This window comes from Phascolarctos cinereus, unplaced genomic scaffold (assembly GCF_003287225.1).
Source record: "Phascolarctos cinereus isolate Bilbo 61053 unplaced genomic scaffold, phaCin_HiC Scaffold_5;HRSCAF=322, whole genome shotgun sequence".
NCBI classification, from domain to species: Eukaryota; Metazoa; Chordata; class Mammalia; order Diprotodontia; family Phascolarctidae; genus Phascolarctos; species Phascolarctos cinereus.
The window spans coordinates 320,153,394-320,174,674 of NW_027555958.1; the positions used below are offsets into that span (position 1 = coordinate 320,153,394).

A 21,281-nucleotide genomic window follows, 5' to 3' on the forward strand; every position below is an offset into this window, starting at 1 on the left:
TTGGCCTGGGAGCTCAGTACATGACTCCCATGGTTAGTTATTGGTGTTCAAATTACAAGCATCCTGGGCAAAGAAGCCTAAGTGCAATGCTAGGCATCCTAGGAGCAAATCCCCCTACAGCTCCTGCTTCTGGGGCCAGCCTCCTCCTCTAGCACAGAGAAGGCCTTCCTCACTTCAAAGCTCCTTGGCAGAATCCTTACCCTAGAGCTTCCATTTCTTAGAGCAGGATGAAGCCAGGAAGCTACATAGGCCAGGTCTGAGATGATTTAACAAATAGAAGCTGATGTACCTTCTATTCAATTTACTCTCCTATTCAACAGTAACTCAAGGTCAGACATGGCAAGATTCTATTTTGACATCCACAAGCCTAGAGAGTTGGGATGGTTGAGAACATTTAAAGTATGTTCGTTTTTCCACCTGCTGTACGTACACACCCACACACCCACACCCACACCCCCACACCCCCTAGACAGAGCATTTCTTTCTAGCAGGTTTCTTACCATATGGAGGACAGTAAATAAAGATGATCATGAATGTGATCAAATGCTCCAATGCTTCTTCCCCTGGCCTATGAATGCCCTCATTACAAATCAGCTGAATGGCTCATTGAGCTGCCAGGAAGGCAAGCCAGACATACCCAATCGCTCGGCCAGGCGGATGTACACTGGGTCCACCCGACGCATAGTTTTCACCAAATCCTTTCTGCGGAATTTGATTTCTACTGTCCCCTCTGGCTCCAGAATAGATCCTCTGATCAACACAACAAAACAAAACAAACACAAAAACAAAAGCTAAGAGTGAAATTTTAAGGAGGAGACAACAGACTTGCTGGTCACAACGTGTGGATCAGGAAATGAAATTCATTATGGTTCTACCCACCCAGACAGGCACAAGAGAAATGTGTCTGTGCAAAGTATGAAAAAGGGCTGGCAAAAAGCAATTAAATAATTCTCATTACTGGGCCAGCTTAACTCCCATCTCAAAGGAAGAAAAACGCATACCCCACCACCTACCGCTGACAAGGGCAACAAGAATAACGTTAATTTCCTGAGCCAAAAATGAAACCAAGTATGTATTTGTACATGTGTATGTATGTGTATGTGTAGACACACAAGCACACAGAAGCACTGTGACAAGGGGCTAAGATGCATTTAAACTATATAAGAAGGCTTCAGTGATAATCAGTTTGCACACAGAAAGAAGGGAAAGGAAACCCTAACAGCTCTCCTATCCAGAGGCTGCCAGGAACTGATCAGACAGATCGAAGGCCAGCAGCTGGTAAAGCCATGGAGTGGCTGCTACGACAATGTGCCACAGGGAACATGCTGTGCTTTAGGTGAGCACTAGCTTAAACAGCACGGTTAGGATTAGGCTACCTATTACAAAACTCAATAGACTGAGATCTAAATATTCCAGGCAACCTGTCTAAGGTTCAACATGAAACTGGGGTCAAAATCAGGATTTTAAGTATAGACACTTCTCACTTTATGGAAGTGGGCCATTCAGCAGACCTCTAGGTAAAGTGATTTCTACATAATGTGAATTTGCCTGTAGATGTGGGGAAGGGAAGGAGGCAGGAAGGGGGCCTGCACCTGTGAAGGGAGGGGGCTGGCACACAGTTCTAGGACACGTGAGGGCTGAGAAAGAGAGGCAAGAGCAAGAGGAGGAACACGGAGGGGCTGAGGAGAGACATTCAGTACCCAAGCACGGACGACAGAAGACAGGAGCTGGACAGTGGGCAGAGTAGGCAAAGGCCTTTTGATGCGCCAGAGGTCTCAAGCCAAGTGCCTGATCCTGCCTTGCATTCATTCCTCTGCTTTTACTTGGAGAGGTTTTGTTTCAAGGGTGTTTTTGTTTGTTTATTTTTGGTGGCAGGGTAGGAGGCCTCAGAACACCAAGCAGAATGGCAGAAACAGAGAGAAAGTACTATACAGTAGAGTTAACATGGGCATTTTTTGGAATGCACATTTTTCTTCTAAAACTCTTTATGTAAAGTTGAATTTGTGTAATGTGAATTTAAGTAAAGGAAAAACTATCTATAAATCCTGAAATGGGGAATCTTGACATTCGAGTGCTCTGATGCTTTATAAGTTAAGGCTACACTTATAAAGTTCTCAAGGAAGAGCTTTAACATAAGGAAATTGAGGTTTGGGGCCTTTTCTGCAGTGTGTATGTGGGGGGGAGGGGAAATGGAGAAAAGTCAATGCTCCTATGTTTAACAAATTTTCAGGACAGGAGAGAACTAGAGGAAGCATGGATTTATTGAAGAGTCTGGATATCAGGTCAGAATACGTAGACTGAAATCCTAATTTTGCCACTGACCAGCTGAGTGATCCTGGCCTTGCTATTTAACCCCACCCCCAGCTTCAGCTTCCTAATCTGTAAAATGAAGATATTTTGCTAGATGATATTTAAAGTTTCTTGCAACTCCCAAAATCCCATGAAATTTAATTTTCCAAAAGGATCAGGATGCTTTCTCCTATTTATCCAGCTGTTAAAAACGCAATCTTTAAGGGAGCTTGGAAGTCCCAATCAGAGTTCACTAGCTTTCAGCAAGGGGATATAGGGAACAAGAAGCTCTGAGCAGCCAGAAGGAAGGGGAAGAGAAATCTTCAGAGCTCAGCCAAGGCCTTAGAATGAGAAAAAACCACACTAAGAATCAACATCTAGAAGTTCCGTTTATATCTAAGTGTTCTTTAGGAAGAGGGGGTCTATAGAACATAGCCAAGGAGAAATGGGGAAGAGGTACCTGCTTTCCCGGTCAGCATACATTTCCATGTGCCGGGGGTTAATGGTGGGATCAATAACAACCCAGGATCCTCCCCGGAGCTCAGCTTGGGGAGGGATGTAAACCATCACCGGTTGACAGCATTCACGTAAACCATCCACGATGTAAGCTCCAAACTTCAAGACCTGGTCATACATGTCTGTGGAAGATAAAATATAGTTAGAAACCAAACAGTTTACCCTCAAAGCATCATTATGTCAAATGACTACATTTCCTACTACATTTAAACACATACAGGGGTAGAATAAGGAAAACCCAAACTTAAATCTTGCCTCTGACACTTAATAGATGTGTGACCATGGGCAAATCATTTAATTGTCTTTACAATGACTGAGGACTCTCTTTAAGACTATATAAGGTAGAGATGAGTTTTTCATCTGCATTTGTGGAAGATGCTCCCATGCTGGGAGTCTTCCACACTGATGAAATCAAAGGCATGGTCCCCAAAAAAGGGTATGCAAAGAGAAATGATTCTCATACAGAATGTTCAAAGTCCACTTCCTATAAGAAGTCTTCCTGACTGCTTGTTTACTGTGTATCCTCTCTAGACTTCTATGATATGCAAAACACAGCTTGTACAGTCTTAACATATTTTTTAACATGTTGCTTTGTAAGTCGTTTTTAGTTTTCATGCACATGTGCTATTTTATCTTTTCCAGCATAACATAAGCTTTCTGAACACAGGGAATTAATTTTCTGTCCTGTATTCACAAGCTCATAGATTTAGAACTGGAAGGACCTCAGAGGTCATGGAGCCCAACACCATCATTTCACAGGTAAGAAAACCAAAGCTCTGACAAGTTAAATGATTTGCCCAAGGTCACACAGGTACTAAGTGGCAAAGCCAAGATTCAAATCCTGACTCCAGAGCTAAGTTTCCGATGTATTGATGCCTGATGTGTTAGTAAAACACTTTTGACAGCCTACTATCCTACTTATCAATGTGCACTTTAGAACATCAACTCCCAAAATATGACTAACACTACAGTATTTATATTTGTATTTTTTCCTTGAGGATATGAACATTTAACCTTTGAAAAATGCTTCCTGGAAAAGTTACACAGTCTTAAGGGGACAGTCAGACTGGATGTCCTCTTGCTCACTTAGTAAAGGAGAAAACAGTATGACCTGCCCAAGGCCAGAGGCTTAAATCAGAAGCAGCCCTGGGGCAAAAGGGACTCCCAGCAGAACAAAATATGACCTTGGAAATGAAGATCAGTCTTTTGTAGTTGAATATTTTATGGACTTTTCTTCATTTCCCAGTTCACTGAAGTCTAAACGCCACTTAAGTTTCAGTTTTATGATTCCAGATGTTGGGCTGTATATGTCAGAGGTAACATTTTAAAAGGAAAACACCAGATCTTTTCAGATTACCAAGTAACAGAAACAATGGAATTCTTTACAGAAACAAAAGTCTAGGTTTGGCATGAACAAGAACTGCTGAAATTCCATTACAAAGGGATATTCTGAGCAACCAAAACATTGCTCATTATGATTAATGGCAACTTAAGGTATGGTCCTCAGCAAATCAAAACCTATGAACACATACTCTCAGCCACTCACTGCAAAGCACTGCCCTTCTTTTCTTTTCATCAGGCAGGTTTTTGAAGATTCAGGGAAATTCACATCCTCCCTGCCATTCTAAGCAGTCCTACTGAAAGACTATTCCCTGTGTGGAACCTAGATATGTATACATGGTCAGAGAGAAGACAATTGTTTTCAGAAGGAAGAAAAGATCCAAAAAATTTATTGCTAATTATACAACTGCTGTATTATGAAGAGCTACAAATAAAGTGCTTTAAGTACTTTACACTAATTCTGTGGTTATGAAAATAATTGCTTGATTCAAATTATTTTAAGTAAATTAATTCTTTAGTAGATATTTCTACTAGTGCTACATCATAAAATAATTGTGTAATTAGCATTACATTTGTCAGTGCTGCCAAGAGTATATCCCTAGAACAACAACAGAAAAGAGTGGTCCTTAATGGTATCAGTGGAGAGGAAAGAGAAGGCAGGGCCTCAAGGAAGAGAAGAAGGAAAGAAAAACAGTGGGACAGAATATGTGTCTGTATGGTTGGGGAGGGGTACACACATATGTGTACACACATGCATACGTGTTTGCACAGAGGGCCTTATTGTTAGGCAACGCAAGAAATTGGAGTTATCTGTTGTCTTACACTGGATACAATGATTAAAAAAAAAATGAAAAAAATCAACCCAGGAAAGCAGCCCTGTAGAATCAGAAATGTTACTGACAACCACGCTCCCTATGCCAAGGACTCAGTGGCAATTCTTTACCCAACGCCACATGAGTTTTTCCAAGGCCCAGAATTGCTAAGTTGCTGTAAGAAAAATAGAAACTGAAGCCCTCAGGAGTCTACCAAAGCTGGAGACCTTGCACCTGATGCCTGTGTTATGTGTTTGACAGAGAGCTGCAACTGTTATGCAATCTGACACTCACAAGGTCTGAAAAGGCATAGGGACTATTCAAGAGAAACCACTGCTGCAGCCTGGGAGAGATTTGGCATTGTTCAAGCAATGCCACCACTTCCAAAACCATAGATTTTTAAACACAGGTCAAGAAGCAGTTAACAAATAGTCTGATAGAGCCTTGGAGTCAGGAGGACCCGAGTTCAAAGCCAGACTCAGACACCTGACACCTGGAAGCTGTGTGACCTTGGGCAAGTCACTTAACCCCGACTGCCTCGCCAAAAAAACAAAAACAAACCCAAATAATCTGATATATACTGTCATGCCTAAAATCCCTCCATGTTAGAGTGCATAGTTAAGAGTTGGAGCAAAGGCACAGCAAAGAGGGATCCCCAAGAATCTAGGCTGGCAATTCCATCTGCCAAATTTTTAAAGCTACATTCAAGATGACTATTAAAGTCTCATGCCCTGAGGAAAAAAAGCTGATGGAAAAGACTGATAGATCTTCCCCCAGAGACACAGGAGTTTCGTAAGCCCTGGCACACTGCACAGAGAACGGTCACATTCCCCACTGGCAGGGATAACCCTCACCTTCAGGCTTTTTAGTGTCAAGGTACAGACTTGCCTAAGGTCTTCGCCATTACACGATATGCATGAACAGTGATACCACATGCATTAAGCAAAGGAAAGAGGTGGCCAGCATCTTTCTGTGTATCCACAGTGCCCCACACCTTTGAAAACGGAACAGATTTCATTGGTCTGGGCTGGATTATCAGCAAGACACTGAAGGCAAGTATCAGGAGTACACAAGCTGCATACACATAATATTCCTCATGAGCCCATTAAGGGTGGACAGCACCGTATTTCAACATCCAAGTAATCAGAGATTTAAAACAGGCTTTCATTCCAGTTAAAGTTTTCAATAAACATTTTTTTATTGTTATTTATAACCTGTCCCAGGAAAAAATAATAAGTACAACATGAAAAGCCAACTGAGAGTGACCCTGTAGCACCAGCAGTGAAGCAGCTTAATATCACTGGGATTTGCATCCTATCAAACTATTCATGCTGAGGCTGGGACCCTGGTGCTAATTTCTAGTAAATTTCACGCTTGATGTCTCCCTGTTGTGGGTCATTGCCGGTTCGTCTAAATAAACTGCTTGCAAATGGCTCTTCCATCTAAATATTCAGTCAGTTTTTATAATTTAATTTTGCATTATGCTGAATAGCCTTCCGGCCAGATAGAGCTCATTGGAAAAAAAGCCCCAGTACCATCTTGATATGCCTTTATTTATTTATTTATATTTTTACTGCTTGAATTAGACCTCCTAGGCTGACTAGTAAAGAGTTTTTTTTTTCCTTCCACTAATGTCAATTTTCAGCATAGCAAGAGCTGTCTCTAATCTTTTCCTACTCATTACACACAATTTTGGAGTCATTTTACCCACAGTGCAGTCGGCTCCTGGCTGTGTGTTTGTGTGCACTGAGGGATGGCATAATTGTTTATCTTCCCTCCCTGTATAATCCCCAGTCAGTACTGAAACCAAAACTGCAAACATCTCCCCAAGGGACATGGAGAGTGACGAGAGGCTCTCTGCTTAGGTCTCTTTACATGAGATAATATGGAGAAAACATCCTAACCTGTATGTAAATATAAAAGGCACTATTCTTTCCTCTCCTACATCTACCTTGCTCTCCACCCTCCACTCCTGCACCTTCCCCAAAGCTTCCTTGTAACAAGTGATGTGGAAATGCAAACAGCAGTGCTTCCACTGTAAGGCTCCAACCCCAGCTCCAACTGGTGGTTCTGAAACCAAACTCCAGAAGACAGAGTTGGCCTCAGCCTATCCTAGGCCAATAGCTCACTTCTGGATCCTGGATATCTTGTCTGACACATCTGTCTACACATCTAAAGTAAGTTATTTATCAGCAAAGGTGAGATATGCCCACAAGGCATTATCACATTGATAAATATGTTGACAGAGAGAGAGGATAGGAGGTAGGGATTAATTAATTTCAAAGGGATTTGAATTCACATTAGGACTGTTCAACTGTAGACCTAAGTTTCAAAAATCATGCCAACTGTACTAGGGCAAACAGTCCAAGCTGGGAGCTAGCCAAAGCACAAGGCAGAGGATGAGGCTCTGTCCACAAATGGCACACCAGAATGGACTGAGGTTATTTATTAACACTTGAACAATATCCCCGAGATTCACCAGAACAAGCTTCATCAGATGTCAGAAAAAGTAAACTCTAAAAACCCCAAAGGGTGAATTCCACTTAAACCAATGTAGTAAATACTTAACATACGCCAAGTACTAGTATGGGTTCTAGGTAATCCTGTCATACAGTACTTTCATCCAGTGTCCTGATGAAGTGAAAATTCATGGTCAACAAGATGAAGAATTATGGTTAAAAAGAATAGTGAGCTGGTGGTCAAGCAACATCCTTGAGTCATCCCGGTACACTGGTCAATTTCTTCTAATTTTTTGGAGTAGGCGAACGAATTTCTCATTGGAGCGGGGCTGGGGTGGGGGGGGGCGCGGCTGTAGGTGGGGGAAGTATAAGAGGGGTTGGTGAGAACAAATGAACTATCGCAGAGACCAGGCTTCCCCAAGTAAAACACAGGGCAGAATTGTGGCAGTTCATCCAGTAAAAAGTTGCTCTCTGCCTCACCTGCACAAATGTCTCTGCTTTCTGCTTGGCCATGTTCTTGAAAACTGGCTTTCACTTGTGTTTCATGTGGACTCCTGTATACACTGCACTCTGCCTCTGGTCTCAACCTACCATCTGTACACATCCTAGTTCCTCGTACTTAAATTAATTACTGACCAGTCTATGTAGTTACCTTGTGTCCTCCGTGGCCTCTACATAGGCATTAAGCCCATGATCCCCACTAGACTAAAGGCTCCCTATTTTCTCTACATATTCATCTTCACCATCACATCCCAACCATTCATCCATCCAAGACATCCTGCTATCTGCCTGTTGCCACTGCCTAGTTTTTCATCACTTACTTGGACCAGTACTCTCTACAGAGGACCTGGACTCCCAGAATCCATGCCCCAAGTTGCTAGGGAGGTGAATCCACTTTGCTTTGGAATGCCCTTCTTGGAGCTCAGCCACTTGACTGATGAAGTGAATGGGTGCAAACCAACCCATTTGGTCATTATATCTAGTTGGCCCCAGACCCTAGAACCGCTTCACCTTCAAATGCCATTCAGCCACCTACCCAGGCCACCTTGTCACCTGCCTACTGCTGCACTAGCTGTCCTCTCTCTCTGCCCATCCTCCTGCTTTGGGTACAATAGTCAGATCAATCAAACCACTGCTTCTGGAAAGGTCATATAAACTGACTGCCATAAATATTAATTCAATATCTCTATGACTCCTCAGATCCAAAGCTCTCTTTCCTGGCCTCCATTCCCCTTCCAAGTATTATCTTCTCCTAGTAGAATGTAATCACTTTAAGGGAGGAACTTAGTCTTTTAATATTTATTGTTCCAGCACTTAGTACAATGCCTACAACATCTTAAGTATTTAATAAAAAATGCTTTTTAAAAAAAAAATACATGCAAGCATGTAATTTATTCATTAGTAGAATGCTCTTTATCCTATGGACACCCAGGAAAGAGGGGAACTGGTCAATTATGGAGTAATCAACTTCCACAGAAGGACAGAAGAGAAATATGTTCTTTCCACTTAGGGACAGACTTATTGACAATAGTAAGACATGCTGGAGTCACAGGACCAGAATGGTGGTGAAGATAATTATGGAAATATCACAATTTGCCACAAGTGTCCTTTAGTATGGAATCCACTTAACTCTTCCAATCAAGAATCTATCTTTAACCATTATTCAGAACTTTAATGGGATAACTTTAGCAAGGTACACTTTTAGAAGGGAAAGAATGGAGTATAATCAATTGTTTAGTATGAAGTAAAAAAACACTATTTGAAATGCAACTGTGAAAACTGAACTCAAAGCTACAGAAGTAACAGATACACTCACAATGTCCTCAGTGAGGATTCTTCAAAGTTCACATGGAGATATACAACACACTGCCATTTTTTTGCCCTTTCCCTCCCTTCATTTTCCTCAGATACGTGAAGCCCCTCTGGCACAGAGTTAGAGTTAACAGTAAAGGAAATCACCTTTCATTCCACCAGAGAAGCCTCTCCAGTTGGCAAAGACCATGAGGGGAAGTCCCTCCCGGTTGAAGTCCTTGATAGCTTGATAGGTCTTAAAAGCAGAGTCTGGAAACCAAACCTGCCCTGCCTGCTGAATTATCTGTTGGGAAAAGTCAGAGAGGGAAATATTATTAAGAACACAGTTTGAGCGACAGTTTCTTTAAGTTGAATTAGGCTTTACTGATGAAAAAAGAGATTTGGAATCCTATATCCCACAAAATCAAGGACCTTAACTTTTCTAAAGTTATTTCCCCACAACAACCCTGTGAGGTAGTCATGATCTTTATCAGGCACACAAAGAAAGAGAGACTCAGAGAGGTCAAACAACGTGTCCAAAGTCACACAGCAGATAAGCACCACAGCTATGATTCAAACCCAACGCTTTTTGTTTTCCGCTAAATTCAGCACTCTCTCTAGTATATAGAACAATCCTTTTTAAATTTCTCAATCTTTCCCTTTGTATTAGGGAGTGGATGGGGCAGACTCCTTGAAGAATGTGAGCTACCTAAACCCTTCACATATACATCAATATAGCCTGTGACTCTTCAGGGTGTCATGAGCACAACCATGGACTATCTGTTGGCGTGTACTGCAGCAGATCAGAAACATTGTAAATGTCTGATTTTTCAGGCCTGAGATAACCTGAAATCCATTTAGCCTCATCACCTAGACTATCGATAGTCTTGAACATCTAAGGGACCCAACTCTTCTCCTCTAATAAAATTGGCAGTCTGCAAAATCTCAATGATGGTCATAAGCTCTACAGAAGATGACTGTGGCTTTAAGCAGTCCTCCACATAGACACACAGTCTGCCCCAGGGACAACCTACCTTGGCCTCAGAGTCCAGGTTGGCGGGATCAGCCGGGATACTGAGCTCCACTGTTCTGGTTTCTACAGCAACTACTCCTACAGGTATACCGCCTAGCCTGAAAACAGATGAGGAACAGAGGAATCCACACGTTACCCTTCTACAACTAAGTCATTTATTTTTCAATCCCACATCAAAAAGGGGAGGGGGGAAAGAGAGAAGAAGAAGATGGTGTGAAAGGCGAAACAAATAATGCTAACAGAGGGAGGAGAAAATCTAGCTTTTTTAGGGACACGTGTGGCCTAGATTCAATACCAAACAGACATCTTGAGAAATAACTATAGGGAACACAGAAATGTCACAGAGTTTTTGAAAACACCCATATCACCCCAAAGTTAACCATAGCAAACAGCATCAGGGAACTACCGCCAATTACAGAAAAACAGAACAGAACATTTGAACATAGGGGAGATGACAAAACCAGGTTCTTCATAAGAGCTATGGACTACATGATCTCCAAGGTCTTGTCTAGTTCTACAGCTATAACCCTCTGTAGTTTTGTCTTAAGAGTCTGTTTCTTTCAATCACAATAAATCTGGATTTCCAGGAGAGATGAGATTGTATGTATGGGGACTATATGTATGGGAAGGTTGCAAAAAAGAAAGAAGTAGCTAGAAAAACCCTTAACTTCTTCCACTTGGAATGACTGGCAGGCATAACTGCCAAAGACTGAGAATCTTGATAACAGGAGATATCTCTCCAGGTTCACATGGGCTGATTAATTTAAAATGCCTGAACAAAACTCCCTGTAGCTAATTTTTGCATCTCCCCAACTTGATCCTACTCACAAAGATTATCTGGTGAAAACCCAAGAATAATACCATAGAGGGGCAGAGAGATATGATCTATGGTAGAAAAAGAACCCTGACTTCCCAAGAGGTGTTTTGATTATAGCTTTCACAACTCCATTCCTTAGGGGTGAGGCTGGAATGTGTTAGTTTTTCAATCCCCACAGACTGCCCATTACAAACTTTTTCAGGAGAGGTTCTGGCCATTACAATGGCTACTAGAAATAGATTTCTGTTATCCCAAAAGACCTGTTGGGGACTAGGTAGGGACCACTCAACCTTCCCCTCCCCCTGTCACTTGCCTGAACCAAATCAGATGCAAAGCACTTCAGACAGCCCAGACAACGAGCAGGAGGTACACAGGAGGGTTTGGAAACGTTCCTATTCCCAATGATTAACAATCCAACTGGAAACTTGTAATTGCAAGAACCACCCTAAATCGGTAACTTATAACTTATATATTAGGGCCCATGTGACCTAATAAAGAACATCTTTATCCGAGTATTACAGTTATTTATTGAACTTGAAAACAGCTCAGAACAACTTCTGTTTTCCATTATACTTCATATAAATTTTATCAGGCTAGCACATGAAGATGCTACATCTTGTTTTATAGTGTGTCCCTGGACAAGGTGCCATGGAATAATAAAAGACAATTTACAGCCAATAGCACACATATTCCAAACATACATACCAAAGATGAGTTTTGGCAGCACTTACAGTAACAATCCCAGAAGAATACATTTATATTTATTTTTTGAAATGCCACTGCTTTTGAAAGAAGTAAGCTCCATTTGTTTTTTTTATATACTTGTGTGTGTGCATGTGCGTGTAACACAATGAAGCTCAGAACTTGTCAAATATAAAGAAAAGGAAAAAGTGTCAAGCTAGGGACAGCTGTAAACAACATGAGTACAAACAACAAAAACTAAATGTTCTATCTCAAGATGTTTGCTCTAAGGGAAAATTCTGTTGTTGTTTTCTTCAAACATAATAAAAGAGATGAAGCCTTATTATCTGCTTTCTATGGGAAGATCTCAAAGCCCTTTACACTGACTGACAGGCTCTTGGGGTGTAACATTTGTACATTTTCTCTCCAAAAAGGAAGACCGTAGCAGATAAGTTAAACTCGGTTGGGCTCCCAAGGAGCTGGGGACACAGTGATGGGCAGAATCTACACACCGGGCTCCTGAAGCAAGCCTGGAAAGATGGTCAGAAGAACTGGCTGGTTCCACTTCTGTGTCTCTCTTTTTCTCTCTTTGGTATAATTTTCACTAGACATTTTTAAATGATTTAACTGGGCTGCAAGCACCTGTTTGCCACGATGAGGCAGCAGACTTTAAGGACATCTGGAGTCCTGTTACTGTGAGCTTCAGCATTCTCTGGAACCAGCCTTGAACCCTTCAAACTCAATACACAAGACTATCTATGAGACTCACCATCGGACAGCATCTTGTTGCTACCAGCATGAGGGGCACTGCCCTGCTGGGCTAAGGGAACCACAAAACCTAGAATTATTTTTGAGGCTGGAATCTAAATCTCAAGATCATGTGGCATATTGGAGAATGTCGAGCAGATACCACATTCCGCAAAGATAAGGGAAAAGGATTGCTCCTGAGAGGAAGGTGAGCTCCAGATGCTAGTCCCCAGGGCAGTGTGTCTCAGCAGTGCAGAACTAGATTAAGATCAGGCTTGGCAGGTGCCAGTTACAGGGAGCACTGCAGATTATTCCATGCAGGGAATACTGTCAAGTGAACCTCTCCTTAGAATGGATATTAAAATTTAATAGAAACTTCAATTTCCCACTTCAGAAAGGTAGGTATCCCAGCAACCTACAGCTTCTTGCACTCACTTCAGTTTTTGTTAAAAAAAAAAAACTTTTTTTAGAAGTCAAATCTGATTATGGAGCCACATAACGAGATTACTTTGTAATTAATCTTCATGCCACTAAGGAGACTTCTCCCAGGGTCCACAAAGCTATTGGCATTTAATTCACCTCCTGCCTTCTTCTGTGTCCTCTTTCTTTTTAAGGTCCTATGAGGAGCCTATATTTCCAAGATCAATATCAGAAGCAAAAGCTTCATCGGAATTACATAAGAAATGTCCCCGGGGAACCAATGCTCAGTTAGGCTATCTGATGTAACACTATGAATCAGAAAGTTTAAAGCTGGGGTTCTTAACTGGGATCCGTGCATAGATTTGGAATGGGGTGTGTCTATGAATTCAGAAGGGAAAAATGACATCTTTATTTTCTCCAACCTCTAACTGAAATGTAGCATCTCATTCAATTATCTAAAAACACAGTTCTGGGAAAGGGTTCATAGGTTTTTGGTCACCAGCCCGACCAAGGGGATCCAGGACACACAAAAAGCCTTAGACAGAAATAGAAGTATCAGCCAAGAGCTTTTGTACAGGAAGGCTTTTGTTCTTATTTTGGTTGGTGATAGTAAAAAAACATTTATCAAGCAACACAAGTCTTACCGGGCTCTACCAACCACAACTGTCTGTGCCCAAGGCTGCATGATCTCAGAGAAGGAACCATAGTCAAAGAATCCACTTAGCCACTGACCTTTCTGGGCTATAGGAAGAAGACAGAACAATCAGAAAAGGTTTAAAAAATCCACCAAAAATTCCAACACCAGAATTTAAAGATTGGATTTTGAGTTTGCTTTTTAGGTTTCATTTGAAAAAATAAATTATAATACATGTGAGCATTAGGCTGCTGAACGTTCATCTGCCTTCAGACATCATCTCCTATTTCATTTGCTAGTCTGCATAAAGAGAGTCATTTATCAGCAGAGGCATCATTTATTGTTAAACGATGGGGTTCAGATAGCAGAGAGTTTGCATGCTTTTAAAATAAATAACTTGGCTTTTTTCAAGACACCACAAACATTTGTCAGAAAGCAGCCACGTCATTAAATATGTTTTCAAAATGTCTATTTCTGTTTTAAAACCTAGCTTACAATTTTCTTTTAAGTCCATTGATTTTTTCTTTTTAACGGAAAGCTGAAGATGGTCACTTATAAGCAGAAATGATCAGATGATGTCTGAACACAAGGCAGTGAATTTGGGGAGAAAAGGAGATGGTCAAATTGTCACCTAGAAGAATTTATTCACTTTATTTACAGCCAACAAAGTGTATCCAATCTACAGCAAGGGGCCATTTCTACTTCCTGCTTGCTGACTGACAAGGAAAATGCCCAACATGAGCACATTTAATGCCAACGTTCCTTCTAGAACATAGGATTCCCCTTACTAGTGAAACATATTAACTTCAGCATTTTAGTCAAAAGAGAAAACTTTCGTTCCACAGGTTTCTACATTAGACCAAGCCCCTATAAAGCTTGTGCAAATAACTCTTTCCAAGACTGTCCCCTCAGCAGGCAGTTTTCTCAGTGACTCTTTTAATTTGAACATGGCCCTCCACCCCTAAAAACCCAAGTCCAAAACCAATTAAAAGTGGAGATCTGAGCAAGCTAACCTCTGCTGACTTAAACAGGATGGAGAGTGTTTTATCAAGACCAAACTTGTAATTACTGTGTTCTACATTCCTTACCTCCATGGCCCCAGTGTAAAATGTGATCATCCATTTCAAAATTATCTCTCTATCGTGAGCCCAAAGCTGATCGTTTAGATTCTGGTCTCGTGTCGGGCGTCAGTTTGAAGAATATCACAGCACTATCTCCTCTAATAAATGGCTTTAACTTTTCACCTACGAGATATCTGCTTTAACTTATCATGGGGAATCATCTGCTTTCCTTAACGCTTCCACTAAATTAAAATCTGAAGTCACTTGATTTGGGAGCGAGTGTTAGCAGCACACAGACAGCAGGATGAATTACAGAGGAGATGTTGAAAAAATATTATCCCCAAACCAGAAAACTTAGTTTATCACAAATTTCATTTTACTCCATGAAATTCATTAATAATAGCTGAGCTAATGGCCACCTACTTTGTAGCACACATGAAAGGGACATATATGTTCAAACCATCCTTCTCACCCTCACCCTAATTCCACCCTTCCTAAGGAAGAGGCAGGCAGAGACTCAAATTTTGATCATCTCAAACCAAGCCAGTAATTTGCCAATGTCCATCAGGATCTTTAAAAATTGATTCTCTTACATGATTAGATCATTTTATGTTTCCTACTTAATTCAAGAATGGAATGAATACAGAAATCATTTCAGAATTGTAATAATTCTCCTTTAAGAAAAAAAAACCTTCTGCCCTATAGATTTTTCTATTGTCATTGCTGAGCTATTGCTGTGGCAATCTGCAGCTCCCAAAAAGCCAAGGCTGCATTTGGTTCAGATATAGGACTCAGAACTCAGCTCAGCGGGGTCCTTCTTTTCCCAAGGGAACAGTCACCAGGACCTATTGTGAATTCCAGAGGGAGAAGTGCCTATTTCAAACCCAGAGAAAGACACAATTTATCTTAAGACTGGAGAGAAATCTTACACACATGATCCTTATCACGTCCACAGTACAAAAGTAGGGGAGAGAGTTACCTGTGATGATTTTTATTTTTTCTTTCTTTCTTTTTTTTAATTTGAATTTTGTTTACTGAGTTTATACTTGTTACATTTTTTAAAAATGATTTTATTTTTTTCAATCAGCAAACATCCATTCTCCCATTCTAATCCCCCCCACCCCCAACTGAGTATGAAAGAAAAACAGAACTCTTATTACAAACATGTATAGTCAAGGAAAACATTTTTGCATTGGCCATGACCAACAAAATATGTCTCATTCTGCATTGAATACACCTCTCTATCCAGAGGAGGGGTAACATGTTTCAACATTATTCCTTTGAAGTTGTGGTTAGTCATTACGCTCATAAAAGTGCTTAATCTAGGATGATTTTTCTGTGCCTTGTGTGATACTATTTAGTTTTACTGAGATTAATGAAAAGTATTTGAAGATTAGAAGTAAAATTTTAAACAAAAGTCAATCAACCTCTGGTCACCTGCTAAAGTAAAGAATCAGCAATTTACCTTTCAACCTCACTATGAAGATATTTCTCTCTGAACTAATTTAAATGTTCAATTGTCTTTAAATTCAGTGAAACTTCATTAGCACCTTTTCCCTTTTATTCTTTCCTATATACATAATGTCTTTGAAATAGTTGCATCTGACAACTCAAAACAACACAAATTCCTAAGAAACAAAACAAAACAAAACAAAAATCTGAGTGTAGCAAGAAGAACTTTGGCTTGAAAGGAGGATTTCCCAATAAATAACAATCTCTATTCAAATAGTGGGCAGAGTTTCTAAGAGAAGACCTCCTTACTTGGAGTTAGTCTCAATTTTTCAGGAATGGAATAAATGAAATTTATCTGAAGGTGGTGGGACAACCGGAATTTACAGAATTTGAAGTTCTGAAAAATTCCCAGAAGAAATACAGTACTGGAATATCAACAATGTAAGAGGACAACAAAGTGTCATATACAGTGGGCATGATACTAGCTGATGACAAATGTTTAATATTACTGTTTTAAAATCTTGAAGTACTCTTCCAATGTTATGTGATTCATTTCTATTTATTTTCAGGGATTAGGTATGATCTCTATGTCTGACAATATTTGGTAAGGTGTTTGAACTTGTATGTAAAGTGCTATTTAAAGAAGAGAAGAGAAGGCAAATTTATGAAGGAGACTCAGATTTCTGAGCTTGGCAACTGTTCTCCGCCAGTGACTAACTTTTAGGTCGCATCTCATTTGTTCCCGTTGGCATTTGCTAACTCTTGCTTTATAAAGACTGTCATGTGTGGGTTTTCTCTTTGATGAACCTAGTTACTTTCGTATAGCTGCTCATATCAAAGTCCCGCCTTCTCCCGTCATAACCACTATTTAGCAGCCTCTCTTCCTCTGCTACAGGCCACTGTGTGCAGATCACACAGTGACCATACAGCAGAAAGAAGGAAATGGACATAAAATGACAGCTTGCATGACAGATGAAGGAGATGCTGACTAGGTCTCAGAGGGCATAACAAAAGTATACGTACTTGGGTGAGGACGTCCTGCCAGCATCCAGCGGGGATCATAGGGGGCCTTTGTAGGGACAAATTCAATGATTCTATCGATGGGATCCTTGGAGTTAAGAAGAGGAACTGGACTGCGCACATTCTAAAAGGCAATTGGGAGAGGGGCAAAGGGCAAAAGAACACAACAACTGTTAGAAGCTTTCCATATTCAAATTTAGCAACAAAAGCCAAAGACAAACTGAAGGGAGGCCATATGTAGAATTATAAGCTCCAACTCTTACAGTAATTTCATAACACCCCAATCACCTGTCTAGTTCCGGGAAATATATATGGACTTTAAGTCTCACTGAGGGTCCTGCAAAAAAAAATGTGGCCCTTCTGCTTTTGATTTCAAGGAAACAATACTGTGTGATTCTCAGTAATCAAATGGGAGAAAAGGTTGTATGAGGAAAGTGACTGTGCCCAAGGCCAAAGTTTTAATGTACTGGGGTCTGTTGCCATACGTGCCATAAAAATTCATGGGGCAAGAAAGCATTTTTCAGGAAGCCTAATCAATTAATCCAAAGTCATACTGAAAATGAAGGTTTTAAGTAAAAGAAGAGTCAATAGAAGGATGGATAAAAAAAAAATCTAATGTTAAGAATCCTATATATAACGGCCAATGACATCTGGACACTTCAAAAGGGTGGGCTATGGTTTATGTCAGCAGTAGAGACACTCACCTTGGGCATATAAGACAGCCAATGTAGGACTGTAAGAACCCCTTCAAAGTCATCACATACAGTACTGTGAGTCACTCCATTGTTGTGCATAATCTGGATGCCTCCGAGCTGGTTATTAGATGTATATACTTCACGCCCAAGCACCTAAGGAAATAGAGAAAAGAAAAGTGATGTCTGCTGAGGTAGCACAGAGTGTGGACTAACACCACAGCTTTAGTGTTCTAGAACCAGTACTTCCTTCCCTAACCATTTTAAAGTAAGAAGATGACAACAGACCCCTGTTTCAGTGTAGAGTTTTAACTGTGTGGACTTCTTAGATTAGCATCCCACAAAAACAACATAAAAAACAGAATTCATCTACATATCTTGTGGGAAGTTGCCTTTATCAAAAACAGCAAATTTCTCCCCATCAAGTGCCACACATATAAATATCAATCCTCTCTTTCCCTCCATCCTACCCCAAAGTAACACAACATAGCCCTAGACTAAAACAGCAGACATGGGTGACACGGGCAAGTTGAGAACCAAGGCTATGTCATCTTTTTCGGTTCAGGTAGGGGTCACTGCCAATATACAAATGGTAACGAGCCACTAGAAAAGAGCCCATGTTGCCAATGTTCATCGTTTAGACACTGCCCAGTTGAAGAAAAGCTATAGGATCTTGATTTCATAACTTTCTTTTTTATTTTTAAAGACTTGAATGCCTCTGAATTAATTTCTTAAGGGTAGAAAATGGTCCCCCCTCAAGGCTGGCAGGATCCAGATACAACTCAGTAACTCACATATGAATTCACATACCAACCAAGGATTCTATGCTTCTTTCTCTTTGTGTGCTGCACTGCCTGTGATTTATGTCCAAGCCTGCTTCTCTCCCCAACACCCAGGGGAATTAAAAGCTTCAACCCCCACCCCTCTACCCCCACTCCCAATGTATCCTTTGAGAAGAATAAACTCCTGTTAGGTCAAAGGGCATCTACAATTGGAAACCACAAAGTTTCTTTTAAAGAAAAGGGGGGGGCATGCACATGCAATTCCTTGGACTTGGAAATTGTAGGGTTTCTTTTTTCCTTGAAGATTGGTTAATAATTTCTTTCAGGGAGGGAGGTTTTCTGACCTAGCAGATGGAAGCGAGGCAGCCTGATCACTGACTACTGCAAGCTGCTGAGTGTGTAGTAATTGCTGGTCATCTGGGGGAGCCCTGGAGAGCTCTAAACAGTTGTAGAGAGCTTACTGTATTTCACCTTTTCTTCCCCCATTCCTTTCCCTCTTAAAAAAAAGAAAAGGTGGGGAGAAAAGTCCTCTGTCTCTTGGTTCCTTTAATTCACTGGTTTTCTCTGAGAAGTGGAGAAAGGAACAGAGACTACTATCGCAAGGCCACTGTCCTCAGGCTCTTTACTGCTATGCATCTCACAAGCTTCCCTTGCAACTGTGAACATACACCTATGAAATCACAGGCCTAGCTAGAATTCAAACACAGTGTACCTCCAAAGGCAAGTTTAAGCTAATAACTGAAAACATGACACCTTAGCCTGACCCTGCTGGCCTTGGATCTATTTAAGATCTGATAAAGGATGAGGGAACATTGTGTAAAGGGAGAGAGAGAGATGGACAGGGAGAGAGAGAGAGAGGGAGAGAGAGAGAGAGAGAGAGAGAGAGAGAGGAGAGAGAAGAGAGAAACAGAGAGACTGCCTAGAAATAGCACCAATCCTTTGCAGAACCTTCCCCTGCATATATACGAGGTAACCCTCCCAAAGTGGCTTTCAAAGGGCCCACTACGTCTCTGACCACTGGACTCTCATTCTCCTCCTGGCTCGGTCTTTAATCTCAGCCCAGCCACTATGGCTCTTTCTCATTCTCCTGCTGTCTCTTTCCATTTGCCCTCTCACTGACTGATACACTGATCTCTCGGTCACTCGGCTTTCTGCTCCACTGAGTCCATATTACTAATAACACCTCCGCCACGGCCAGTTTACTTCATGAAGGCAGGAGCACATCATTACAAAATAAACTCATAACTTTGACATTCTAGCAAATACACGCCGTTTGTTATTTTTACGGCTTTAGTCTTCTAACAGGCAGAGGGCATTACATACCTGTTTCATTTATATCTTTAAACACACACATACCAAAAACAAAACCCCCCAAAAACCAAAGCAGCCATTTGATTGGGGGGGGGGGAGAGTAGGTGGAGTCCAATGGAAGCAGCAACCCTAGCAGAGAAGCTATGTTCTGATCTGGCTCTGATTTTATGAATGTAATAAACCTGATGGCCCACAACTAGTCCTTCTGGGACAAAATGCCTCTCTTGGAAGTCATTAAATGTGATCAGCAATATTTTTAATTATTAAAATAAAACATAAAAGGGGAAAAAGAATAAAAGGGAGAAACTACAGATCTGGTATCTCCATTCCCTCTTCTGGGAAGACTACAGTTGTGGTCACTTCTTAGAATTCTCAGAGATGTTTACTGTCAGCAAAACTCATGCTAATGCACGATAGCTTAGAATCTCATCCGACCTCAAAATAGAAGACCAATGATGGGCATCAGGAATACTTAGACATAATTAGACTAGGGTCCACTTAACCAAGAACACCTTCTATGGAAGTCTTCCCTTGAGCTTTTTGCACATGGGTGATCTGCAAATATTCTGCAACTCTCCACATACTCCAAACACCTGTGACCAGTTTTGAAGAAGGGAGAACCTAGCATCTAAGCATATGTTCTATCAGCGGTTAAGACTCATGTTCTGATGCTTCAGCAAAAGGCTCAGGAGAAGATAGTGCACAATATCAGGCAAAATGGGAAATTCTCTTGATTCTAGTGTTAATGAGATCAATTAATGAAAAGACAGTAAAAGCATTTGTCAAGATAAGTCATAGACACCCTGACATACAGTGTTCAAATGATCCTTGCAGTCGGGGAATGGGAAGAAGGAAAAGAAGGCAAGGAGCTCTCTCTGCACCAGACAGATACTGGCAGGTAGAATGGGCGCCCCCTCTAAAATGTTATCTTGAGGATCCAGAATTTAAAAGCATAAACCAAGAGCCACCTTCATATGCCAGCAGTTGTCCCTATTAATGCTGGCACAGAGAGCAGTCCATCTTAGACTACTATGTGATCTAAGTGTAGCCCACCAGAATGAGGGAGCTCATGATTTATAGGGGTCATTGCTGACTCAAGCAGTTTTAGTGATTTTAGAATACCTCATGACAAAGGCTCAAACAAAGGTGGTAGGAATCAGTCTGGGCCACAATCCCTTCTGCCTAACTCCACAATCATTGCATCAGTTTAATTCTATGAGCTCTGGTCAGCATTTGAAGGTGAGAAAATCCAAAACATAGCTACTCCCTGATCAAGTCTAGTCAACTTACAATGAAGGGATTCAGCACAAAAAACCCTTTTCCACACACAGCACCTCATTAAGAGGATAAATTTCACTAATTTCTAACTTAACTATTTATACAACTATCCTGATGTTCATTAAGTAACCTGGAATACTTTATT

The 21,281-nt window shown here is 40.9% G+C and overlaps 1 protein-coding gene across 3 annotated transcripts in view; it reads right to left on the bottom strand.

Annotated features, from left to right (window-relative positions):
- Positions 1–21,281, bottom strand: part of ACACA (acetyl-CoA carboxylase alpha) — a 253,708-nt gene that overhangs the window by 24,952 nt on the left and 207,475 nt on the right. For all 3 annotated transcript variants that reach the window (XM_020991778.2, XM_078156110.1, XM_020991777.2), the window contains 7 exons: positions 17,778–17,921; positions 17,077–17,197; positions 13,551–13,647; positions 10,243–10,339; positions 9,377–9,512; positions 2,750–2,927; positions 638–750 (listed from right to left, as the gene is read on the bottom strand). In XM_020991778.2, the coding sequence (XP_020847437.1) occupies positions 638–750; positions 2,750–2,927; positions 9,377–9,512; positions 10,243–10,339; positions 13,551–13,647; positions 17,077–17,197; positions 17,778–17,921 (886 nt within the window). The remainder of the gene's footprint in view (positions 1–637; positions 751–2,749; positions 2,928–9,376; positions 9,513–10,242; positions 10,340–13,550; positions 13,648–17,076; positions 17,198–17,777; positions 17,922–21,281) is intronic.